This window comes from Lissotriton helveticus, chromosome 11 (genome assembly GCF_964261635.1).
Source record: "Lissotriton helveticus chromosome 11, aLisHel1.1, whole genome shotgun sequence".
In the NCBI taxonomy this organism is placed as follows: Eukaryota; Metazoa; Chordata; class Amphibia; order Caudata; family Salamandridae; genus Lissotriton; species Lissotriton helveticus.
In genome coordinates, this window is record NC_136072.1 from 93,732,559 (window position 1) to 93,760,285 (window position 27,727).

The 27,727-nt window shown below is 40.3% G+C and overlaps 1 protein-coding gene across 5 annotated transcripts in view; it reads left to right on the forward strand.

Annotated features, from left to right (window-relative positions):
* FNDC3B (fibronectin type III domain containing 3B) overlaps positions 1 to 27,727 on the forward strand; it is a 539,535-nt gene that overhangs the window by 481,172 nt on the left and 30,636 nt on the right. For all 5 annotated transcript variants that reach the window (XM_078665981.1, XM_078665983.1, XM_078665982.1 and 2 more), the window contains 2 exons: positions 8,727 to 9,007; positions 15,668 to 15,880. In XM_078665981.1, the coding sequence (XP_078522107.1) occupies positions 8,727 to 9,007; positions 15,668 to 15,880 (494 nt within the window). The remainder of the gene's footprint in view (positions 1 to 8,726; positions 9,008 to 15,667; positions 15,881 to 27,727) is intronic.

A 27,727-nucleotide genomic window follows, 5' to 3' on the forward strand; every position in this document is an offset into this window, starting at 1 on the left:
TTTAGACAATCTTATTACAACCATAGTAAAGCTCCATATTCAGGACATTATGTACTTTAGGGTCATCCAGTGATAGGAGCTTCACTGCTCACACTATGGGCCTATGCAAAGAAAAGGTGCTCTGGTTCTGCTTAAATACCTATGTTGTTAACTAATATATTTGAAAGACTTGCATGACCCAAACTGTGCATGCACATGCAGAGAGAATAATCTGCTATTTATTACCATTGTAGAGAAAAGGGAGGGCCAGCATAAAAAAAAACTCCTGCCCTGAGTCATGGACCCTGGTCACAATGTGCAGTCATGTGAGTGCCCAGTCCTCTCCTTATCTTTAGTATAAAAAGCTGTATTTATTACACACACTAAACACAGCACTAAATATTCACATAGTATGTCAAAACTGGTGCACTCACACTTCTCAGGGTAGTAGCCACCAAGGTTCCTCTATTTCCATCTTCCTCCTCCTCCATGCTTTCCTTTTATTCCTGATGGGTTTTAAAAGTAGTCCCATGGTGCTTCTCACATTAGCAATGTGCATCAAAGTCTGGCTTTGGTCTTGATAGTTTTGAGCTCTCCGGGTAGTAAACCACAGAACGTGAACAAGCCTCAAACGGATTTAGGGCCATGCTTCCATGTAACCCTTATCAAAACCTTCTGGAGGAGGTTAACAGCCAGGGTCCTTCTCTTCACTGTGCTCCACAGTGAGCAGCTTGCACCACAACATTTTCACGGTCAGCAGGGTAAGTGCACTGTGTGGTCACACACTGAAATGGCTTCCAGGTGCAATAGCTCCTTTCTTGTTGTTCCTACTGGTAAGTCGGTGAAGAAGCAGATTTACAGCAGGCTGCTTCTGGAGCTATTCCCAAGTTCCTCTGCTGTTTGCCTGGTCTACTCCAACATAGCAATAGCGCTAACGTTCCTAGTTGACCATTTCTGGCATACATGGTCGCAGGCACGGGCAACATCACAACATCTCAATTTCAAGAGTGAGAGCCCTAACAGACTCAGTGGCAATGGCCCCAGCAGGCTCAGTATAGTACCCTCCTGGTGCACTGGAGTCTTGTACACGAGCGACAGACAGCAACGTCAAGCAAGCTCCATCAGGGGTTGCCGACTTCTACAAGAGAGCGAATGGCTCTCTTGCAACACTGGACCGAGCATCTCACGCTCTGCTCACTGCGATCCTTTAGCCAGGACCCCTGCTGGGTCTCACTCTCTCCACACTTCTCCTTTTCACAGGACACACTGGTCCTGGCAGGCAGGCAGAAGGCTGGTACTACTGCAGGCACAGAGTAAGTGTACTTGGTTCCTGAGTGATGGCCCCTCACCCGTATTAGAGACTGGCAGACCTTAGTTCCTAATCGTCGTTCAAGCTGCAGGAAGTCTTGCTAGTCTTCTCTCTACTGATGAGATGGTGCTGTTCAACCAAGTGTGAGACTTGTGCTCCCTCTTTATATTCCAAATCCAGCAACATAAGTTAATAACATTATCACTTTTGCTATTTCTGATGTGGTCGTCAACTCCTTTGAAGTGCTCCAACCACTGCAGTGCCCTATAAGAGCAGGAATGGCTCCAATTCTGAGTAATCCATAACAGTGGCGTGAGGAATAATGGGGATCACACCTGGCTGTCCGCCTCCACTGAAATATGCCCCATAAAGATTCAGTGGACTAAACTTCCTCTTTATCAGGATTCCTGGTGGGGCCAATCATATCACTCCCACCATCTGCCTCACAATGAGCCCAGGCGCCAATGACCAGTAACTCTTCCTGGAATCAAAGATCCCTTTATATCCATTGAGCAAATTGACCTATTTTACAACTGTGGTCAATCTCCACACATACGAGTTAAAGCAATTGAAGCCCATACTTTGGAAGATTTCTATCGACTTAAGTTTGCTCTTGCGAAAACATTTGCTATTGATTATATTGCTTTACTTTTGCTGAGAACTGTATAGTGCAATGTGATATGCTATCAAGTATCTGGAAAATTGTATTACATGGTGTTAACCATGCGCAAGCAATCAGAAAGCCTTGCTGTCTCATTATTCTGTGTAATGGTGTTATAGGTCGCATGTCGAATGTGCACTAGCAGTCTTTGCTAAAGCATACTTGTAAGGCAATTATTATCATACGAGATTGCTTTCGAGGAACTACCATACCTGAAGTGTGCTTATACTGGTAATTTGCTATCATCCTTCACCCGCACTGATGTTATGGCAGCTCAGAAGTACAAGACCTTTTGAGAAGAAAAGCAGAAATGTTTTTAGTTTTAAAATAGTACCCGCTACCATTCTGCAGCAAAGTATCTGAAAATGCAGCAAGTTGTTTTCTTACAGTAATTTCCCCATCTGGGAATTCACCAATTGCTCCAATCTGAGCCACTAATAAACGAAAGAGACTTTAGTTGTATAGCAAGACTCTTCTAATGAAAACATACATTGGCATCTTGAACACCTGTTATGGCTAGCAGCTGCTACCCTAGGCAACCAGTAGCTAATTAAGTAGTGTTGCAGCAGAAAAGCTGTGGCAGACCTTTCAGGTTTCCCTGGTCCATGGGTGAGTATCACATCAAGTTCAGCCTCAAGGACTACAAATCCCAGGATGCAACAAAAGAAACCTACTGAATGAGTTACACATCACACTTGAATCTGTGACATTTGAGAGAAATTGCAGTGGTAATGTGGAGACCTGAGGAAGGGCCTTCTCAACTTGGCTGCTCATGTTCATCCTTTGCTGATGGTGGGCTTGATGAGTGGCTGGAGGTGTCACCTGCTAGGTGTCAGGAGTAGAGGGGTTGGTCAATAGAATTATGCAGCACAATTTGTGATTGAATTTTGTCATTTTTACACTTGTTAAAACTGTCTGAGCATATGTTTACCAATAAGCAACAGAAAAGTTACCAATCAAACTTTGCAAAGGACCTTCCACTGTGCTGCAACACGTGGCTGCGTTTATAGTAGCCCTTGACCCTATTGAGATAGAAACATAATCTTTTTTTGTTAAAATCTGCAGAAAATGCACCAAATGATCCATTAAGAATTTTTGTGGCAAAAGAGGCATATCCATAATTTTGTGAAAAACGACGCAGCTTCACATTGGCATTATTCCGGTGCTCTGGTAAAAGCTCATTAAATCACTTATAGTTGTTCATAGCCAGCTTCTTGGTGCAGCCTGCTGGAGGTACTCATGGTTCAATAGTGGTATTGCTCTAAAATCGAGAAATCACGTCATAACTAAGTGTCCGGTTTAATTCTTGGCAGTAAGGATACTTTATCACAACGGCAGTGGAAAACCCTTACCGCCAAGAATGCGGTCCGCCTGCCAAATTTATGTGCGGATTGTCCTTAGGATTAATCATAGCAGAGACTATTCCATCTCCTCTGTAATTAATCTCCTCAGACGGCCCTGTGGAATAAGGGCCGCCAGAGGCTGACCTGTTCCACCCACCTAATTTTGTTGGGTGGAATTACAGGTCAGTTTTCTCTGCCAGTCATCACCAGAAAACCCTGGCGGTAAGGGGCAGTGAAAATGACTAAATGCACCCCTTGTCATGGGAGAGGACTCCCAAGGCAAGGAAAGCAGTTCATTTCGTATTCTCCCCCAAAAAAATCCTGTTTTGGGATTTTCTCTTTGAAAATAAAAAAACTGTTTGGTGCAGGTCTCTGTCCCGATAACAGAGCTCTGCACCAATCAGAAAAATGCACTGGCAGGAACCGCTGTCACGGGATTTCCTGCCAATACTTTATAAATGACCTCCAGCTTGGTGGTCATTCATAAATTTTACGGGTGGAGTAGTCTCGACCTGGTGGACATAAAGTCCTCCACTGGGCCAAATGAGATTAATCCATCCATCAATATAAAAATCGGGTCCTAATTTTTCCCCTGAAGGCTTTAGCGTGCTTCATCATCCCTTTCATTCTTATACGGGGTTCTTTTAGCTGCAGGTTCCCTTCAATAGCTCATCGCCCATGAGACGTATTGGCTCATCAGCTGGCTCGTCCTTTTGTCTTCTGCCCGCGATGCAGGTGGTCACCACCACCTCGGTCATCAACCTACTACATCACTAATTGGAAATCGTAAAAACGTAACAACAAAAGCAAAGTGTATTCAATTGCTCTCAATGCCAGTCGGTGTCAAGGGGTATGCAATACAAAGATAATGGAAAGAAAGATGTCAAAAGCTCTTAAGATCTGTTAAAATCCTTTCAAAGCCTATTCAGACTTTCAATTTTCAGAGTTTCATGTACCATTTAGGTAGTTAATGATAGTTCCTGCAATTCAAGTGCGTAGAGGCAATTTAGTTTGTGGTACGCACTATATTAATAATCATTATGTCTATTGACAATTTTTAAAGGACCATAAAATACTAGTGAGGATTTTAGTGGTTATATTTTTTGTTTCTTATTATGAAATCAACTAGATGAGGAGTATATGCTGTAGGGGGTATTGCATCCATGCTAGATTTTAAATATATACATTAGGTATATACACATACATTAAATCTTAATGGCACTGGATTTACATACTCAATGGTAATTCTGAAGATCTACAATGGCTGTACGTTGGGCATCCTTGAATTGATCGAAATTTGTAGACGCGATGTACTGTGCATTGTGAGGGACATTTAGTCACCTGTGTGCAAATCCATGTTGTAGATATTCACAGACCAATCGTGGTCTATCAATAGTAACAAAGAAGAGGATAAAACCTAAACAAATATATACTTGCAATCTATATTTAGTTCTCATGAAAAATAAATTCTCTTCAAGATAGTGATACAGAGCCTTAAAATGCATAGCAAGGAGATCTAAAACACTTATGAGAATTTGAAAATAGTACTATGTCTGATGCATAGTTTTGGATTATACTTTCGACTCTATAATATGTCTGAGACTTCTTATGTGCGCATGACTCCACTTTAGTAGTTAAATATAAAAAGTATCAATGAAAGTTGTCTCCAGACCTTGTGTTTCTTCCTATATCTTTAGAGTGTGTACAGTACCTCTATATAATACACGCTAAAGTCTGCGGAGCCAACTATTGTGGTGGCTCACCTGCCTAATTCATACACTTTACGATCTGTGTTTGCCTCCATGGTCAAAGGTTCAAATCCCGCCCTCCACTCATTCTTGAGAGGTCAATAAATGGATAATCAGCGAGTTGGGTAACATTAAACTTCTGTTACTTGTCATTCGCTCCAAAATCCCTCTGGGGGCACTTATGACAACAATGCTACTTAAATACTTACCATTCGAGTCATTAATAAACATACTCAATATTCTACAGGTAATTTACTTCATAACAATGATTTACTTTCGCTGATTTTTAAATGGGGATGCTGTTTACGCCATTAATATCGCAAATGTTTTTCGTTTGTGGGACAGGAGAGCACTTACAATTGTGTAATCAAGGAAATGGATCCCTCTCGCCCTGGTTGGGTATTAAAATACTTTAATAGTTTAGCATCAGTGGGCCCCACTCATGCCTCGAGGCTCCGGTGCCACTGCACCTGTTGCACTATTGACCGCTGCACCCTGCAATTAGCATGTTGGTGGTGTTTTGCTTTATTGCATGTTACTCTGCTTGCACCTAATCCTCCCTTCAGCTGGTAATGATTGCTTGATATTCTCAAAACACAAACCTTCTGGGTGGGCTTTTTTCTGGGATCTAACCCTTGATGAAGGGTCTCCATGCAGAAATAGTACACAGCTCACCGAGGATTGTGCCTTGCATTGAGTGGACCCCCATTTATGTATCTCGCCTTCACCTTAAAGGGACTTGTTGTCGTCCTTCGTCCACAGCGTGTATTCTGAAAAGTAGATTATAGAAAGCTGGCTAGCCATGGCAATAACTCCCCACGTTGGAACATGATGAAAAACACAATATCTGCTCTGAGCCCTGGGCATTTCTACCTGTGACTGAAGACAGCATGCATTTTCCTCAACAGCAGAAGGAGGCTTTCATTAGATGAAGCATGTCCCTGGAGCCACAGAGCTTCCATTAGCGCCGCGCGCTCTTTAAAGATGACGTATCACCATCATTTTCTACTATAGCAACTGACATATGAAAAAATCTCCAGGGGGAGGGTAATAATCATATTCAGTCATTAGACTGGCTCCTGCCTGTCTAAAGTTTTAGATGCTTTCAAACTCATTGTCTCGTTTATGGAGATATGTGTGTTTGTATTCTTGTGTATGTGGGTGGTACATATGTATATGTATGTGTATGTGAGGGGGGCACGAGAGTGTGTGTGTATGTGTGTTCTACATTGATTGTCACTATTGACTGCCATTTGTTTCTAATGCTGCTGTAATACTGACACACTTAGTAATTTGGCACTTAGAGTTGAAAGTGGCATATAACTTTCGCAATATGACAACCAGTGTATATATTTGGGTGAATGCGTGCAAGAATCGGGACGATGCAAAGATTGCGTATGTGTCCCAGGACACCCCTCAATCCCAGGACCATAGTTAAGGATCCTTAGTGGTTGTCATTTTCATTTAATTTGAAGTGTCACATAATCACAATTTGTTCCTGAGGATGCTCCAAATAAGAGCCCCCCAAAAAGTTGTTTTCACTCTCAGTTTTACGATTGTTCTAAAATATTCCTACTCAAATACAGCTGAACCAATCAAACAAGCATCTTTCCAGACACATACACCCAGCAGAATGAATGTTTGTGCCTTTTGGGTGTATGTGTTTGGATATTTCTGTGCATCAGTTTAATTTCCCTTCAGACACACAGATTTTGTTTCTGAGTAGGTGTTCTCCCCATTAATATGAAAACATTTAATCAATCTATTTGGAAAAAAATGTTAAGCGTTATTTACAGAAATATGTTTAAATGTTTCCAAAAATATTGGTCTTGTGTGTGTGTGTATATATATATATATATTTTAGCTCACTCCATAGTAAATCACATTTTTGCGCCCTTATTAAATTTGCCTCCTGAGTCCAAATTGTACCATATTTGGTGACGAATCATTGATTATTGTCAATTCTGATTTGCCAAATTGGAGCATATTTGTCAACGGGCCTGAGAATGTGGTCCAAATCCTGTGCCCTTTCTCAACAGCAAGGGAATAATCAGTGTTTAGAAACAACATATTTTGATGTGCAAGCAACAGATGGTGAACCCCTTGTGCATCTTTTTACACATATCCCAACTGTTCAGACACATTACAAGTGGCAAACAAAGCTGGTTATGAGCATTACAATCAAAACCATGCTGGAACTCAGTGTGGCAAAGTCCTTATCCTGGTGTGCCCAAAGGTCACACATACCACATTTGTACATATGAAAAGGGTGCCGATTTCAGATATTTCAAACACTCCGCTGGTCATAAAAATCAAACAAAACTAAGCACAAAGTTGGTATGGGTGAAGCACTCCCCCTACTGTTAAACCCACTACATGGCAAATGTTATATTTAGTTTGACGATACTTCTCTTTATTAAACTATAGATAGAGAGTTTTATGATTTTTGATTAAGGCAGATACTGGTCACCAGCTTGTTTCTAACACATATACCCCGGCAAGAGGTCCATCAATGCTCCATTTTCATAATAAAAAAAAGCAGGAGGCAATATGATGATCACAACGGTATGTATGATTCAAGAATTCATTTTTCAAAATGATCACTACAACCATACTACCACATTTCACAATGAACACAATCAGGGATGATATCCAAGATATGAAGATCCAGGTAAGGATTAAAATATTAATTCATACTGTGGCATACAAGGAGTATACTGTATGGTACCATACAACCTCACTACCATAACAACATACCAACCAATAATTTTCTCATTGTCAACCACTGTCAGAAAATACCAGTATCTTCTCACTATGAGAAACAGTTACCATTTAAATTCATTGAAAGCTTAGCTACTTGGCAACTCAATCATACACACTGTTAAACACTTGTCAAACACTCACTCATTCTCTTGTTCACAACTTAATTCCACCTTTTACAACCAATGGTGATAGTTATGGTTATGCTAATTCCTTAGCTTGTATTTTTCATCTGCTGAGGTTGTGTGCTTTATCCACTATTACTCCCTGTCAGCATTAAAGCTTATCTGTTGGTTTTTATAGTTAGTTTATGGGGGATGAATACACAAACATATGAGACACTTAAGTCTCTTATCGGTTTAGTGTTATACATGCGTTCCTCTGACACAAGAAAGATGTTAGTATATTTTTCCACAGGACCTACTCATGCTTTTGACCACACATGTGTAAGCTATTACTATAGAGGGCAAGTGCTTACAACTTTGGTTTGGGGAAAATGGCACTGAAAATGAATTCCTTTGCTGTGGCTTCTAGATATATGTGTAAAGTAGGTGGAGGGAGCATGGAGGAATGAGTGTGTAAGTCAAAGAATAGATCACACTTGAAGCGTGTACCCAGGTCTACGACCTGATAATTCCAGTTATTGAAAATATGTTATCCTGCTCATTATTGTCATTTTCTGTTTGTTGATTGAAAACAAAAGAGGAGTTATTCACATGTGTTTGTCTTTTAAAAAAAACTATTGTTATATTTGAAGAAATTAAGAAACTTAGCCATACTTTTAAAAGGAGAAAGAGTGTTTGCAATAGAAATCAAACATACATTTTAAGATGATCTTTAATGATGTGCCTGCTTTATTGAGGATTACTTTGTTTCAGTACATTCATGCTTAGTCTTACTCTGTTGTGTTTTTTTTCTTCTCGCAGGCTGTAAATCTAGCGGGAGCAGGACCATACAGTGATCTTGTAACCTGCAAAACTCCATCATCTGTACCTGGTGTGGTTTCAACACTGTACGTTTCGGAGGATGAGCACACAGATGTCTGCTCCATTTTCCCATCAGTGTGCCTTGTATTGAACTGGGAGGAACCATGCAACAATGGATCCAACATTGTTTCATACAACATTGACAGAGGAGATACTTGCATTTCTGTAGGGAACAATACCCGTTATATTATTGAGGACTTGCTTCCAGAAACCACATATCAGTAAGTAGTGTTTATATAAAGTTTGTCAGGGTAGCACAGTTATGTTTATGGTTATACAAGTTGTATGCATTCTTCTTTGTTTTGCAAATGAGCACTTTGTTCAGTTGTAGAATGTCGGGTGCAACCTCAATGCTAGTGTGAAATCAGTATCTTACCCCTTACTGTACTACTGAATGTCAAGATTAGGCATATTGAGATAGACCAATATCGTGGACAGAGTATTGAGGGACAAAATGCTGAAGGGTAAGTGCATAAAGAGTTAGTATATTTTACTATTCTTAACTCCACATCGATTCACCTTGACGCTCGATATATATTGTCAAGTTACAAATATGCAGAATAGCATATCATAAATCTATTCTTACTTACCTTTTGATATGTTCTCCTTCGATAGTGTGTCCACTATGTTTGGTGACATCAAGATTCCTACCTCAGTATTCCAGGAGCATTCACCCCTTCAGTAGTGTTATATAGAAAATGTTGTCAGTTGGCAACTTTCCTTCTATACACTCTTTTTAATCTGTATCCATCCAAGTAGCGTTTCATATCCTTTCTGAAATGTATAATTGATTAAATTGCAAATCCATTGATAAGGTTTTACCCAACATGTCTTGACATCTAACTGTGTTACTCTCCTTAGAATCCTGATTTCTATGAACCGTGTCTTCCGATACCATTCAGCAGCCTGTGCTCTCCTCCCCTTCTCTTGAATTAACCATGAGCCTTTGTACTTTCCCGCCTGTAACTGGATCAGTATGTGCCCTCATACTTTGTGCCAATTTCAGCTTGTGTATTCTCTTCGCAAGTACTCCCATAAGCCTCTGAAACTTTAATTCTTTGTACCCTCCACTATGCCTTATTCGTCTTAACTCCCCTGCAATACCCAAACATTTGTTTTCTTTAGCTCTGCTGCTGACATTGACCGATCTCTTATATCTATTGATCTATCTGCACTATCTTGCTTCCCCACCCTCATTCATCTCACTCCTGAGATTTGCCCTCTTTTCTATGTTCTCACAGTAAGTTCCTTCCTAGCTCTGCTGTCCATGAACCTATTCCAGTCACTGCATCCGTAAAGTATACGAGTCATCTTTTAGCCTCAGGATGGCAGCACATGTCGCTTCTTTTTCAAGTCCAAATGTGATCCCTAATACTTTGATTGGCACCCTCCTTCCCAAAAGTCTTTGCTGATCCTTCATTCTGATTCAGGGCTCAGTTGCTCACTTGCATTAAGTGGGCTACAACCAAAACCATCTGCTATGTTCACACTATTCACAAACATTGGATAATCCCTTTATTTATTTGTTGTCCCCCTAACCTCCCAAGAAAGACCTTCCTGTCTCTTTTATCGTTTCTGCATTTTTCTTGGGTGTCTGCACTGTAGGATATTCCTTTAATATTACCCTCCACTTCCACACGATTGTCAATCTACCGTCATCATATGACTGCTGATACCTCAGTAGCCTCTTAAGGATGTATTTCTCTTATTTAAAAACATATATGCCTGCTTACCTTTTGACTAAACACTGTCTCTCTTGTTCCCTTGCCTTTACCGATGAGATCTTTTGCAAGCTCAACCTATACATTTGTGGCTTTTTACCTCCCTTGCCACATCTGCTTTCGTTTCACCACACAATCTTTTATTTTTGCCCCTTCTTCCTTCTAAGTCTTTTTCCTGTCTTATCTTCCTGCTTCACATTCTTGTTGAGCTCAGCATGCACTCACAAACAGGTCCGGGCCAGTATTCAAAGAATTCTGAGTGGGTAAGAAAACATTTCCAGTTCTTAGTGGGTGATAATGTCCTCCAGAAAGCCATCCTATGGCCAGGAAGTTTGTTTCAGTGCCATGCCCAAGGTCTGGCTGATATTTTTAGTGCAAAAGTAAAGCAATGGATGCAGGTTGGCAAAGCAATTGAGTTGCTTAAAATGATGGCTAAATGTACATTAAAGGAGGTGATGATGTTGGTGCAAAGAAGGAAGAAAAATCTAACTGTTTCAGAGCAGCAGAAAGGTGGTTCGACTTCCACTCAAATCAAGTGCCAGGTTTCCCATGGTCTCCTTACTCAGTTGTTTGTTACAGTTTCCTCTTGTGAAATCTTAAGTAAGTAGCAGCTTTTGATGCCCCATAAGGACAAAGCTTCAGACTGTAGAGAAGCTAGTGAAAATATGTCTGCGGTGATGTAATTTAGAGTGGAAAGATATATGAGCTTCTATTTAAGTTTCAAAACGGGTTTTGGTTGAAGTTTCTTCATCAAATTTCCTCTTGTGTGTGCCCATTGATAATATGTGTTTTATGGACAGCACTAATAGTTTGCCAATATAGCCTTATAGCCCGCCGTAGCTTTGGGTACAAGGGAATTGACTCTTTCTGTGAGTCGATGTCCCTTTATGTGTCTGGGTGCCCATCTGTTTGATGTGGACATTTGACAATGTACCTGACTTTGTGTTCATCATATGTATGCATAGAGTGTGTGCACGCGCTAATTTTTATGGCACACTTATATGCCCCCCTCCAATAAAACAAAGTAATCAACGACTCCAGTAACTGAATGGTAATCACTGGGTGGTCGTTCTTGCTGTGCACACCTTATTTCTAACAAATGTATCTACGGTTTGCGCAGAGGTGCAATTATGCTGAAAATCCCTCTTTCTTTTACACAGTTTTTTTTATCATGGTTGAGAACTGTTGCCAGGTCCTTTTTTGTCATGCTTACCCAGAAGTCACTCTATTAAATACTTAACACCCAGTGTATTCAACTCATACTTAATACCACTATTCCAATAACTGACAGACCTAGAAAGCTTTTTGTTGAGAAGTCCATCCAAAATACAATGCATCCATGTTTGATGAGTGCATTTGTTATACATCATATGATTTTCAGTTTTTTTTGTCTTTGCTGTATCGCTTTCAAGTGAACTGCTGATTATTTTTGCTTTTGGTTCAGTACAATCAATTTTTCACTACGTTGTGAAGGAAATGAATCGTTCTGTGCTTAGAGAGCAATTTCGTCTCATGGAAGTGTGTGTCCCCTGCAGAAGTCTTTGCTTCACTTTGATTTTATATTACAGTTAATCTTCTTGGGAGTGATTGGTTTCACATACTGCAGACTTTACACTTTTGTGCTCATTTCGACACCAGATCAGCTTTTTTCTTACCTAGCTTTCTTTGCTATACATTTTGATATTGATTCTAAATGTCTGGAGAAGCTGTCATACTTTGTTCACCACTTTGTACAGTACTATTTCTTGGAATCTCCTGATAATCAGGCCCATCTTTCCTGTCAACCTCTGGTGGGCGTAATTGTTGAACATAGTATTTTCTTGAATGAGTTGCTTGCTTTGGTTTTCCATCTGCGAAGAAAAGCCAAGTGATCTCTTGCGTATTGCAGTTCGGCTAATGGTCGATCAGGTTCTCGCAAATAGTTTTACTGTAATTGCCATGTTGTCAGTCGTTTTGCTGCTGATATCTGCTGTATGACGTGCATTCCACCATCACTGACATTTTTTCAGTCTGATTAGCTCTGAGCAAATTTAAGGATGAAAATGAGCTGCTTTTTGGAAAGTCGTTAGTTTTCAAGTCTTTTAACGCCTTCGCTGAGGCAGGAATTCCAGCCCTGTGCTGGGCATTCCAATCGCAAGCGTGGTCGTGACGGAACCATGCCGTCATTAGGACAGCCCAACCTTGACTCCTGGCGGCATGGTTCCGTCTTGAGCATCGAAGGGGTTAAACCAATTTAACATTTTTTATATATTGATTATAATGGCCATACAAATGTTGATCCTTTAGGGGCCAATCAGGAATTGGAAGAAGTTGACTCTAGTTCTGGAGAAAGGTCGAAAGAAATTTTAAATTCTATCATGCGAAACACATACCGCAAACCAACTAGAGAGCAATAAGTAATACTTATGCAGCCCAGTTTTTGAAGAATTACTTGCTGGTTTTTGAACCTCACGCTAATAACGATGAGTCAATCAGATTTGTCCATTCTTGGTCTATGTCTTCTCAAAGGACTCTTTCCTGAACAAAAACTAAGAGACTCCACCGAATAAGAGTATAGTTTTAAGTTTTCTCCTGCATTTCTTGAACATTAATCAGCTGTATACTACATAGAATTACATGAAAAATGCGGCAAAGCGGTTCTTATTTCAGGAAGAGTCTCACTAGAGATTACGCCCTACAGTCTTTAAACAGCGCATGCCAGAGGAAATTGCTACTATTCATTACTTTATTAATTCTTGGACTAGAAGTAATTCTTGCACAATCACTTTTTGGATACGTTGGAGGAGTCAACATATCATGAGCCTAGAACTGAACCCTTTTATTGGTGGTTGCAAGTCTGATTGACAGCATTTACGTGTTATCGCTACCAATGGCATTGTATGGCGAAATATATCTGTTGTTAAATGAAGAGCGATATTTCATGTAGGCCCAATCTTTACATTATGGTCATTATAGTTAGTATTTCTAATAACGATGTGATATGTGTATTTCAATTTCCATCCGTTATCAGCATATTAATTATTATTATATATTCCCATTCGGAAGCTGAAAGATTAGCGTAGAATTGAAGTTGTCTCCAAATTGAAGCCCGTTGCTCCATAGTTGACAGCTTTTGTACGAAACATAAAACAGGCTCTTATTTGATCAGTTTTATCTCCATAGGACCTTAAGGCAATAAAAACATTTTCTGTTTGTGCTAACATGGCTCTACCTCATCATATCACCAAGGGCACCCATCTTTGAGCTCACTCATTGTGGAGGATAATTTTTTGCTCAGGCCATTAGGCACTCCTAGAGTACAGCACGAGTGGGGATTATAGGTGGCATTAAACACGCATCAGTCATAGATTAAGTAAACCCCTGTACGAATACTCCTTCAGATCTCCACACCCTCCAGTAGGCCCAGCTTTACAAAAACAATACTTCATTGAAGATGGTCTTCACCTATGCTCCGTCACTCTGGATCCCTCTGCTGCCGGAGATCAGATTGGTTAGAAACATCTACCTTGGAGGTGCCCTTCTAGAATAATGATGCCTAAGCTCAAGGGCAAGTTAAATCTTCCGATGCTAGTCCTCATAAACGCTGTCAAGCGAGTGTAGTGTCACTCGTTGATATGATTTAGGGCAGGACTCCATGCTTAATTTGAGCCGATGGTTTCTGGTGCTCCGTACCCGCACTTTATTGTCAACACCGCACTTGTGACAGTCTGCCAGTAGGTAGTGCTGTCTGCGTAATCTAGAGATGACCACAACAACGGGTAATTTTTAATTCAAAATACATTAAAAATTACTATTCCCTGCCGCCCAAGCCACAATTAAGTTTTGGGGGACTGGACTGGCCTGGATTTTCACACTTGTAGGAGTATGATGGCTAGTAGTTGTGTTGTTACAATCTTTGGTAGCACGGCAGGAGCAATGTGTGTTGCAAGCTTCAGTGCCAGCCCGGCAAGAGCCCTGGCACTTAATTATGTTTTATAATTTAAGCACTTGGGCTAGTGTAGATTTACTTCCGAGTGAGATAATAACTTGTTTATATGCAAAGATCCATACTTCATACCAACCTGAAAGATGAACTGCTGAGACAGCCCTACTGAGATTTACACATGTAATCGTGCAGGTCTCACAGGATATTCCGTTGTCTGCATCTAACTTTCCTAGCCTTCTTAACTATGCTTTATTAAATTTATTTATTAATCCCTTGCTGTCCACTGTGTCGATTTCTCATGCAGACACCTAATGCCACTGTACGTCACCAGGCACGTGCCCCAGTGGACAGTGCTGTGTGGGAAATGCCTAAGCTTGCAGACAGAAGGCCTTCTTTTCCAAGGAAGGCTTCTGAGTTGCAGAAAATGCACGTATTATGTGGGAATATTCACATCAAACTTTTCTCATGTCAGCAAGCTCCTGATTAATGGCGGGTTTTATTTTAAGGCACACTCGACATTTGGCTGGAGGGTAACAATAAATTCAATATTCTTGAGCAGTGTATAATCCTAGGTCAACGTCTATTTGCAGTCAGGGAATAGCAAAGCATCTGAAATATGTTAAAAGTTTTTGTGGTGCAGTTTGACTTGATATATCCTTCGGTTCAGGTGCAAAGAAAGGGCATTGATAAAATCATCAATTAATATTCTACAGAACTGGGCACAATTGTTTGTCAATACTTTTTTCTACTTTTACTGTTTGACTTGGTGACTGAAGAAAATGTGATGTGTGTGTTAGTGTGTGTGTGGGTGTGTGTGTGTGTGTACGACTGGCTATTGGTCTGTGTGTTGAAGATTGTCTACTGGTCTTTGTCCCTGGGTTTGTAAGCTTGCCTATGCTTGGACATCTGTTAGTATGTTGATGTCTGCATGTGTGCATATGTGGCATCTATGTGAATATGTGTCTGTGTTCATGCACTATACTAAAGTCAACTCTTTTGATTTTGCTAGTGCTTATTTCTATTTTGGAATTCTGGGTAGGATTTACTCTGATGTTTGCTTCAATACCCAGCATCTACTCAATTCAGAAAAAGCTTAATTTGACTTTGGTATTACTAAGGTGTGTTTGGCAGCTGTGATTTTTTTTCCCATGATATCTTGCCCATTTCTGAATAGAATAAATACTGGTGACTTGTGAGGTATGAGGGCTTTACATGACTTCATTTGAATTTTGTAGGATCAGGATCCAGGCGGTCAATGAAATTGGAGCTGGCCCATTCAGCCACAAGATAAAGGCGACCACGAGGCCGTTGCCTCCCCTACCTCCTCGGCTGGAGTGTGTTGCGGCGGGGCCTCAGAGCCTGAAACTGAAGTGGGGAGACTGTCCTTCTAAGATCCAGGCTATTGAAGACATGATTTACATACTTCAAATAGAAGACCGAAATAAAAGGTAAAGCTATAGTTGAATTGCTGTGTTTTCACTGCATGTGCTGCTGTATTGTCAATTTTATGCTGAAGTACACCATGGCATCATTTTATAAATAATAAGGTACATTATTTCAGGTTAACACTGACTTGCAGAGGTGGTTCAAATGGATTTTATGGTTGCTTTGGATGCACTCTGTATGAAGTTCAATAATTCGGAATATACTATGCCTTTCATGTTAGTTGGCATCTGTCATTCATCTTTGTGACGTGCTGACCACATGTAGACCAGAAGCTGAACGACCGATACTGATCAGCATGGCCAATATCATATTCAGGCTCATAGTGTTTTTAGATTGACTGTTACACCCCCACTCCCCCCAATACCTCTTGACTTGATATGTACATATTCAATCTCTGTAAAGTCTGCAGAGCTTGTTGACTGTTATAAGAGTGAAGCGTGTCAAAAAGGGTCCAAATTGCTATATATATCAATACCCCCATTATTCACTCCCAAGAATCGGGCACAGACACCAACTTTCTCTGCTAGTCAATTGTAGTATTTTCTGCTATGACACGTTTCGGCCAATCCTGGAATTGATCACTTGATATACTTGATATATATATACACATACATATATCTATATATAGTCATACTTTTTCGGTTGACCTGGATCGTCTACCGTTGTAGTAACATATATATATATATATATATCATAAAATCATTTTGACAAGTATTTTACAAGATTTACCTATTTAGAAAACACCTAGCAATATCAAAGACCAATTAAAAAAGTTATATATCACACCTTGTGAAAATTGTTCACAAGTGCACTCCTTTTTTGCTCAGTTGGATTATTGTCTGGGAATGAAGGCCCCTTCAGGGGGAAAGTGTGCCTTTTGCTACAGTCTGATGTGAGGCTACACTAATTTAGGCAATTTTGAGGAAAATACACCAAACAACCATAACTTTATTTTTAGCGCCACTTCTGACTCTACCCTTTCCACACTCCAAATGATTAGTCTTCAACAATGAGCATTTAATATAAAAAGGCCATCAGCAGGGATCCTTTTAATAAAATGTATAATGCTGTTACAATGCAGCATATTATCAAAAGACAGCATATGTATTTGATCATACTTCACCATAGTTAGTCAGGACACCAGAAATACATATTTTTGTCTCATCAACCTATCTTTCTTTAAAGATAATGTTAATCCTTGTCAACAAAATCCCAAAGTTTTACTGTGTATATTTTAATAGAAGAGGATGACAACAATTCTTCCTGAAAATATGCATCGGATCACCCAATCCTCGACTCAAATATATCTGGATGAATCCAATACTCTTAGCATAGGATTGCTCAAAAACATGCATGCAGCAATACTCATGGGGATTATCCACTCGGCTCACTGCTTTGTCAGAATAGGGAAAATGTTAGACCGTGTTACCACACCCCTCTTTGACATCCATTGGCTTTTTGGATGCAGGATTTACCTTTAATTCCTCAATATCCTGTATAAAGGCATATTTTTCCTACGACAGGTTTTCCTCCAAGAGACACTTGCGGTAGCAGGGATCATCCCTTCATAAGGATCAAATCTGTTTCCCTATTAGAGGTTCCATAAACCAGCAAAGACTAAAACCTCAGACCATGCCTTTAAAAGCAGTTGGCTTAAATCTTGGCATACACAGCCAGAGAGCATCCGGACACTGCTATACCTTGCTTACCTTCTGTAAGGCATATGACTAAGCCTTACCTTCTGTAACCTAGAGGATTGAAAGAGCACTCCATCTTTTGAACAAATAAACTGATATCTGTGTATCTTATGTATATCTTATGTTAATGGTGCTACGGTGCTGCACTCGCTGTCTAGCCAAGTGCCTAAATTAAATAAAAAGTACTAAAAGTACTAAAAAGTAGGGTTCAGTTGAAAACCCAGTGAACAGTGCACGGGGCCAGCAAGTTTTCTTGCTAGTACTTTTTACCTTCTGTAAGGCATATGAACAAAAGCAGACTAGAGCATATCAGACTTTATCAGAGTAAATTGATCTTATTTTACAGTAGACCTGTTTATTGTTCTAATATGGCTATGGAAGTTTTTAAGATGCATTCTGAGCTTCAAACATGAGGCTGTTTGATTTCTCATCAGTTCCTCAGCAGGTTTTTACAAAGCTCTGGCAATTCATTATCACTTAATAGACTCAATGTTCCTCTATCGCCAATCTTTAGCACCCACTATTGAAGTGTTGTCCAATTCCTCTAAATTGCAGATCTTTATATCTTGATTTAACCAGTGCTTAATTTGAGCTGGTGGTTTCCGGTGCTCGGCACCAGCACTGAACTCTCAACACCTGTTCTTGTGATGGTTTGCCACAAGGTGGCGCTATCTGGCTAATTTAGAGATGACCACAACAACAGTTAATTACTAATTCAATATGCATACAAAATTACTATTAACTATTGCTCAAGCCATTCTTGAAGAATTGGGGGCCCTGAAATATTCTTAATTGTCACACTTGTGGGAGTGTGATGATAAGTAGTTGTGCTTTTACTGTCATTGGCAATGTGTAGTGCAAGGTGCACGGCCCTCCTGACAAGAGCCCTGGCACTTGTGTTGTTCTTACAAATTAAGCTCTGGATTTAACTCTCCTGAAGAACAGACATTTTACAATTTACTCAGTTTTTATGATATTATACGTATAAAGTCCCGGAAAAAACATTTTGAGGCTAGTTAAGCAGTTTGTCGAAACTATAATGACCAGTAACATCATTAATAGGCCGGTTCAGTCCTGGGATCTACACTGGCACCTGTTTTGTGGCAGTTCCGGTTGTTTTTTTATTGCACCCGCACGCCTCTACATTTGTCCTGCCAGTCTTATCATCTGCTTTTGACTGCACTCTGCTTTCATTGATCAGAATAACTGGTCAATGGCAGAAATGAAGCTTAAATCCTACTAGTCCTTAAGAAATTCTCTTGTGTGTGTCCTTGAGCAATCTGCTATTTCACAGATACTTTTTAGGTCGAGAGACCTATCTCAATGCGCATGCGCATTGAGCGGGAGCGAGATATATAGGGGCTTATCGACAGTTTACCTAACTGGCGATTCCACTGGCGATTTCTTGTAGTGCATGTGCTTTTTAGGTCATTGCGCAAGTGCAAGCCCTAAAAAGCGCATGCACAATGCCACCAGCCGCCTGCCTGCCTGCCTCGCATTACCACATCAAAGGCGGACGCGTCTCAGGCCCCTGCTGCCTCACACCCTCATGCCGCTCTCCCCGCTCAGCCCCCTCCCCTGCCCGCCGTGTCGCATTTCTCCTCCCCACAGCAATGCCCTCCGTCTTGTTTAATACTCGGACGCTTTGTTGCTAAAACATTGCACATCGCTGCTGCTCCAACTGCCCTGTAAATACCTGTAATTCCTGGCTCACTCTGGCATTTCTGAGATTTTTTTCTTCCTCCTTATTCTTCGCTTCATTCCCTTGTCTGTCTCTAGTTCATTGCCTCCACGCTCTCTCTCCATTTATAGCCCTCTCCCCCTCTATCTGCCTGTGTATCCTTATGTGTCTCCTCGCATTCTGAAGCCCATTTCTTTCATTAATATATTATTATTGTATCCTCTTTCCATTGTCGGGGAAATAACACAGGCTCCTGCTTTAATTTCTCAAACGACACAGTATAAAGAAATGTGTACTATCCGATTGCAACATCGGAAATAAAGCATTTTTGAAAGCTGGTCTTTTTCATCAGCCCTCTTATTTTGCAGCATTCTGATACAATCGGAAGCCACTGCATTAGTAAACTTCCCTTCCAGCACTCGTGGTGTGGCGACGTCATCACCGACAGTTTTCAAACGCCTCTTTTAGCTTTGGATTTACTGTCTGTGTTGTAGATGGCAAGAAATAAAAGGCAGTGAGTCACTTTCACGCACTTTGGCGCAGTCACTAACTAGGTCACAACAGTCAGGTGACGGGATAAGCGAGGTACGGAATTCCATTTCAACGCGTCATATCTAGTGACGCTTTTTTATGTCCCTGAACTGTGGCATTCTAGTCTACTAATCCCAAAGAATTGCAACTATATTTAGTTGCAGCAGGACCTTTCGTTTTCTGGGCGTCCCACTGACATGAATGGTGCCTGCTGTTCACAGCCCCTCATCTCCGTCATGCCCTTGTTGTGCATTCTTACATTTCACATGGTTTACTTAATTTTGTTTTTAACAGACCGCTCCGCCCCCAGGGCTTGGACATGCTGCAATGTTGAGCTCATTATCTCCCCACCCCGTCCTTGCATAAATGTGGCAGCCGGCGGCTGTTGTTTGGATCAGTATCCAGCGGGGCAGCTTATAACTCCCCCCCCCCCCCCCGCATGTATTTGAAGGCAATGCAAAAGTTACACGAAAAAATATATAATTATGCGCTGCTTTAATTAAGACGTTCACTACTAATGCATTAACTGTAGCAGTGCATAGCTATAGTCTTACTTTCTCCTAACTTTCACTGGGCGTAACAACATCGCAGATTTCAGGCTGCATAGGGCGCAGATGCAGCATTTGTAATGCAATAGGTCTCACATTTGCGAAAGTTTGAGCTATTGCCATTTGTAAATGACGATGCCTTTTATTTATACATTGTTTTTTAAAACTGATAAATAAAAGGCATTGTCATTTACAATGCCAATAGCTTAAACTCTTGCAAATGCGAGACCTATTGCATTGTAAATGCTTGTTTGTAATAATTAGCTATTACTTCAGTTGTATACATCTCTATGGTTTTCTTCTATGTATGTGGATGACACCCAGATAGTTGTGAATGTGGATGTCATCACAGACAACTTCCAATGCAGAATTTGAGCACTGGGCTCATGAATGTGCTTTAAAAAACCTACATTAGAGGAAAGAAACTCTAGCTCCATAAAATGTGACCTATTTATGAACTGGCATCTCCGGCCCCAAGTGTAGTATGAAGGTCCACCCACCCGATTTAAGTGAGAGCAGACCCTTTGGTGTGGCTCCAGTGGTGACTACTGCATCTCCCCCATAGCCAAACCTCTCCAACGGCCCAACGAAGTAAGAGCTATCGGAGACATGGTTACATATCTGCCCCCTAATCAGGATGGGAGGACATGTTACCATTTGTTTTACTGTTCTTCACCACCAGGCTCACCCTTGCGATGAAGACAGTAAGTACTCCCTCCACCATGGGAGATGACCCGAGCAGTGCATTCATTTAAAAGAAAAAAAACATCTATGTAGTACATGGGATTCTGTAATCCTTGTATTCATAAATGTATCTTTCTAATTTCTTTATAATCTGTGACTAGTGACACACTCAGTCGCCGATTATAAAGAAAAGTTATCAGAACATGACTATTGTTATTAGTTATTGCAGTGCTACGCTCTGTGGGCTTCTCAAATACACCCTGGCTCCACTAAGGGTATTACTGAACGCAGCGGCCAGACTGGTCACAGGAACCAAACGAAATGAGCACAAATCCCAAGTCCTAAAATCTCTCAAATGTTTGCCCTACAAAGCTCAAAGTCAGTTAAATTTGCCGTTCTGGCGCACAAAGCCCTGCATCTCAAAACTCCCAGGTACCTAGCGCAAAAGCTTGAATTATCCTGTGGTGGAAGAGCCTCAAGAAGTGCAGACACTTTCCTCCTGAAACCACTCATCCTTAGCAAAAAGAGAACTTGTCACCGAGCTTTCTCCAGAGATGTCCTAAAGATATGGAACTCTCTTCCACCGGATGTACGCAGAATTTCTTCAAGGACTGCTTGCAAATTGAAAGCCAAAAGATTCCTAATGAACAAATTCTTACCCTAATTGGGTCTAGGTTTCTTCTGCTCGAATTCATTGATCCTACAACCATTGCACCATCATTTGTTGCTGCTCTCCTGTACCGCATTGTGTGCCCACCCTCCTAGCCCGCTATATTCCTGTTTATTGTATTACTCTCCTTGTTTTGATGGTCAGTATATTATGTGATTATTCCTGTTGTGCATTCTTACTTGATGTCGATATTGGGTTTATGTCCTTTCTTCCATTTTTTTTGTAAAGCGCTCTGATATCCTTCGGGATCATGTTCGCGCTATAGAAAACTTTATAAAAAAATAAATCCCATTGAGGTTTTATATCCCATTTTTAAATGTTCTTTTGGAAAATAAAAAATTATTGCCTTGACAGGAACCACTGGGTAGCGGATCCTGACAATGCTTTATAAATGACCGACAGTTTGGCAGTCATTTATAAATTCGGGGGTCAGGACCTCCACCAGGGGGATGGAGTTACTTACTCCATCACCCTGGCGGAACAACGGGTCCGACTGCTGATAAATAAAACAGACCCCAAGTGTTACTTAAACTTTACTATTAGAATGTCATCAAAATAGGCCTCTCAAAACGTTATTTCGTTAATTTCAGCTGATCTAAATTTATGTATTACAACTTCCTCAGACGCATAAATAAGGCAGACCATATTAGCCCAGGCTTCACATGGCGGCATCGGCGCCCTGTACATAAGTGTAAAGCACGCAGCGGCGTTCACAGAGCAGTTTATTAGAAACATCACAGTTTTCGGTTAAATACGTTAGCATTGTGTCAGCCACATAGATCTCTCTAATACAAGTGCTCTGGGAACCCTTAGTGAGGTCACACTCAAAACATTGTTTTATAAATTAGGAACACAACCATGTTCTAGGTCGTTGTAAAGCTGTGACTGGGAAACAATTCTGAGGTACACTGGATAGGTTTAGCATGTGCACTATGCTTTCTACTGTGCACAGCCCCAGACTCCCTTCACATACCCCAACTCCAATGATTAGGGGGTTGAGCAGGTTGCCTTGATCTACTGTGCAACATTCGGGGACCACATCTACTTGTATCTATTTGCAGAGTTATTACTGGTAAACTGCTTTCTAAACATTATCCTGAACTTCATCCCATTATTGAGGTGGACATACAAACTCATGAAGGTAGTGTTGCGTTGGATTGGGATCCTGATGTTCTGCATCTATTATATTCCCAAAGTGTGTCAAAATGAGTGGACGATTGGTTGTAAAAACAACAGTGCTGTGGAATCTTGCTTGAGATTTTTAACAACATTGTACAGTTTGTGCAAATTATTTTCTTTTCAGAATGCAAGTTCTTAGAAACCTTAATTACCTTTAAGTAAAATGCAATTTTTATTATCTTGTGCACCCATGTAAGCAGATGAATCCTATGCAAAAGTAATCCATGGCATTCTTTATTAGAAATGACGCATCAGATGAACCATTATAAGGACTGCCAGCAGGCAATTGAATCTACCTCCTGCCTCTGTCGTTTAAATATTGATTGAGACCTTCTAAATGGCAGATGTCAAATATCCGGGCATTCCACCTGCACAGAAGTAACAACTAAGCAGGAAAATAAGCGTGTTGTGAGGTTAGGTTTGTAGCACCGGAGAACAAGCAAATACCTTGATTTAGCGTAGTTCCAGGTATTTCTGTCTGTGTAAGTGAAGGCGATATTGACAGCGGCATGTAATCTAATTGCTCTTCAGTGATTCTCAACATGTGTCTGTCATTAGCTATTGTTGTTAACTTTTCATCTGTAATGAGCGACAGAAGACAACTGCTGCCTTTGTATTTTACTGGTTGCAAAGCCAGTTGAAAGAAATACTTAGAAATTGCATTCAATTTCTGATTGGTGACGTGGGTAGAAGTGAGTCGGGGATAGTTTCAATGTCGCGAGTAACCTTTATTTAAGATCATATCTTGTAGAATCTCATAGGTTGGAAACCCAAAGGATTTGGTTTTCTTTTTGTGGTCTCTTTTGACATTTTGAATGGTATATAATTTAATTCTTAATACAGATAATTCATTCTTAATTCTATCTACATGTTCTCTTTGTTCTTAATACCTCCTCCACTATTTGTATTTGCTTCCTCTTGCCTGAAATCCATTGAATGTTTTCACCAGGCAAATGAGTTTTCTTCAATCTGCTCCCCTCATTCAAATGCCCATCATTGTGTTATAGTCAGAAATGGCCTCTTGACATGAAGTGTTATTGCGTCCATACTACAAGGACGGAGTGTCAGAGCCATCGCCCTAACACTGAATCTCATTGCTAAATGACAAGTTCATGTTATGTGGCAGATCTGTTTTAAATTAAATGCTAAAGTGGAAAAGGGAAGAAATCCCATCTCAGACATTTAGATAGCACTGAAACAGGATTAAGTATGATTAAGTACTGTAAACCTGGCATTGGCATCACAGTCAAAACCTGAGTTAAGGTTCTGTATCAAAAATACTAAGCCACTGAAATTGACCTGTTATGATGTGCAATGATTGCTAAACTCAAGCCACCTGCCATGTTTTGCTATGGATGGGCAGATTTTTTTCTGTGCCATTTTCAATAGGACGTTTTGTGGGGCATGCATTGTGTGTGTGTTGCGTGCTGTAATTTCTGCATGCAGGGGGTTTCCCATTAAAATTCACACTTGGAAGGCTATATTTTTTTTTATTTTTTATTTTATTTCATTTGGTTCTGGTTTTGCCGACCTAGGGCAAGGTTCTCTGGCCCCACGTTCTCCCTGTTGCATTCCCAGATTTACAGTCTTGCCAAAAATTGACGTTCTCTTGCAAATTAATCCACCATATAAGGAAAGCGTGAGCAGTGGACCTGAGGCAGACCTGTCTTGTGTTGGTTATTATGCCCTTAGATGATGTTGAATTATATATTTTTGGGGATTCATCTTCACGTAATCAACTGGCATCCAAGAGCTGATTGGTGCAGTATAGATCTCTGTAGCATGATATATTTGATGTGAGATACTATTGTACATTAGAACATTAGAATGTTGAGCGCTCCATTGAGACAAAGGAGTGCACCGGGCTTTTAAGTTCTGGAGAAGCCCGGTGCTCCAACATTCCAATGTTGTCGTTCACAACCTTTGCTTGGTTTTCAATCCCCTCGGGCTCTGTGAGGACTTAGTTTTATTTGTTAGAACATTCTGCACTCTAGAGGCGGAATGTTTTAATAGCCCTTTGGCCCTTTGTAGCTGGGCTATACCAGCATCACAGTCCCGCTCCCTCGACAAAAGCTTTAACGCTGGTGCGTGCCTTTAATGGCTGGTATAGCCCGCTATGGCGGGCTATGAGGCTATATTAATCTAATCTGAACGTTAACATAGAGATGTCCTATTGTTGCCTTCCCTGGAAACCACTCCTTGAAAAGTCTGAAAGTAAAGGGCAACATGACAGGTCCAGGTTAACGGAGTTGGAACCATAAAATCGTTCTACTGAATGGGGAAATATAAGTGATTACCGTGGGCATCACCAGTGGAGGGACACCAGAGGGCTCCTATATCTATTAAAGTTTGCCCCTACATGTTTGTCGCAATTAAACCTCTCCTACACGCTGGATGAGGGGCCCTATGTCTCCTCTTCTCCAGTAAACTCCTTTACCAGATAATTGTTTTTAGAATTTTTGACTACGCACTCTTTTATCGATTTCAGATGTCTGATGACTTTTTATTTTGTTCAAATACTGTTAAAAACCAAGTATTGCTCGTACTTGTATTTGTACATTTTGATGGTTTTAAACAAACCAAATAAAGTTATTCCTTTACCAGTCCTCCCTCACTCACTGCATATCTGCCTGTTGCTTCTTGCTCCCTTTTGTATTTGAACAGTATTTTTGTGCAGAAGCCAAATTAATGAAGACATGGTAGCAAAAACATGTTGGGGAGTTGAGTTGGGAACCCTGGTAATGTTGCCATTTCGTTTTAATTGGCTCACATTTTAATATGATATCTTGTTTGGGCTTTTTGCTGCTAGTTTGGGGAAATCTGTGCCATTCTGTAGTGCAGCTTACCAATACGAGAGGCAGTGGTGAGAGAGTCTAGGTTAATATCAACTATATTACCCAGTTATCAAACAATATGAAATTTGGGTTGGCTGTAGAATAATGGCCTATTGGTTTTACCCCTTTTGCTCACCCTATTACTAACTAATTCGGTCTACTCTACCCTTTCCTGTCCATCTGGAGCCATAAGAGTATGCTTACACATGCTTTTGCCCTTCAGCACACTTAGTTTCAAGTTTGTCAACAATATTCTACTGAGTAAATTTTATTCTCCTCTCCTTCAAAAGAAAATATAATATAAACATTATAAAATTTGTAGAGCATGCAGGGTCTAAATGAGCTTTATGAAATCAGGACAGGAGTGTAATGAAATCCAAGTGAATCTGGTTTTATTTGTCTTGCTTTGCCATTTTAATATTCCCGGATACATTTGTTATTTGTATTTTTAGTATTTGTTTTTAACAAGACTGAGGCAGCTGAGAATATTATTTGATAGAATTGTGTTTGATAAAGCATCAGATATTCATTTGACTTCTGTTTACTGTGACTCATCAGAGTTAAGTACATCTACTTCGGGCAGTACATTTATTTGTTTTTAATGAAGGCTTGGTTTGAGTAGTCCAGAAATAAAAGGGAAATTTGACTTTCTTAATTTTCTCTAATTTGTACATTTGACCTTGAAAGTGGTTCACATGGCACCATCTATAATTGCATATGGCATACTGTACAGCAGTTATCATGTCTCTTTAAGATCTGGGGTGACAGCAGTGCTGTCAAACAAAACTACTACTTGTCACATACATACAGTGGGCATTGGGTCCACTCATCTATTGGCTTTCCTTGATGAGCTTCTTTCAACCATTGGCTTAGGACGTTGTTAATCACATCTTGGTTCAGCCCAATCGAGTATCTCACCTAATGTTTTTGGCTGTTTAGTTGTATTCTTCCGCTTCTACTTTCATGCTTGCAGTGAAATGCATGAGGTACTACTTTCAATTGTTACCTTCTGTGTTTTAAACAGAAGCAAAGAGAGAATTGTGTCAAAGTACCTTGCAGTTCGCCTTTTCTTTCTGGTAACACTGCTTGTGTTAGCATATTAAACCCAGAGTTTGCCAGTGTTTGCAATTGTTTGTAGTGTCTTTTGATGGTTTTAGCGTATAAACACAAACCTGTGAAAGAGAAATAGTAGGAGTTTTCGGTAAGGTTACACACCTAGTTCTTTTGAACTGCAACATTTTTAAGGACACCAGCTGATGTGGTTATCATTTTCTACGTTTATGTTGAAAATAAGGTATGTGTCCCATTTTTTTTAATTTTATTCTCCTAATCATAACCCCTGTAAAATGTTTCTTTTAACCCTACAAATGCTTGAGTGAAAAACTGCTGAAGTACCTAAATCAGTCACACAATTTTGAATATGTCTTCCAAACTATACATTTCAAATAATGTTAGCAACAAGTGATGGGCTAAGTAAAGTGGATAGGGTGGTGTCGTTTATAAGGGAGAGTATTTGATTTTGTTCATTTATTCCCATCCCAAAAATAAGTTAATCTGAAATAAACTCCTATGAAATGGCCCTTCTTTGGTACATAACATTAGATTCCAGTTACAAAACATGTTCTCTTTTTGCCAGCATTTTGCGTTTTGGAGTTAAAATCTTTACTCTCCATTGTATGTATTTAAAAGGTTTGAGGTGTTGTCCTCATGTATCTGGAGGATGCATCTTTCATTTCTGAATGGTCTAGTTTTTTCCTGAAAGAGCGTATATAATTTCTGCTTGCAATGCTCTGCGTGTTGCTTGCATGTAGTAAGTCCATTTATAAGGTACACACCACCCTTAAAGTACCTATTGAAGTAGTCCGCAACTTATGAAAGCAGTAATTCATCTATGCATTGTTCACAGGATGTCTTCTTCCGATTTACTTTTGCTGCAAATGTTGTATATTTGTTTCTTCTCCTATTGGCAGAGCAGAGGTCTTAAACGGCGGTACACGCCCATCAGGGTGGGGCCGTGTTATTTCC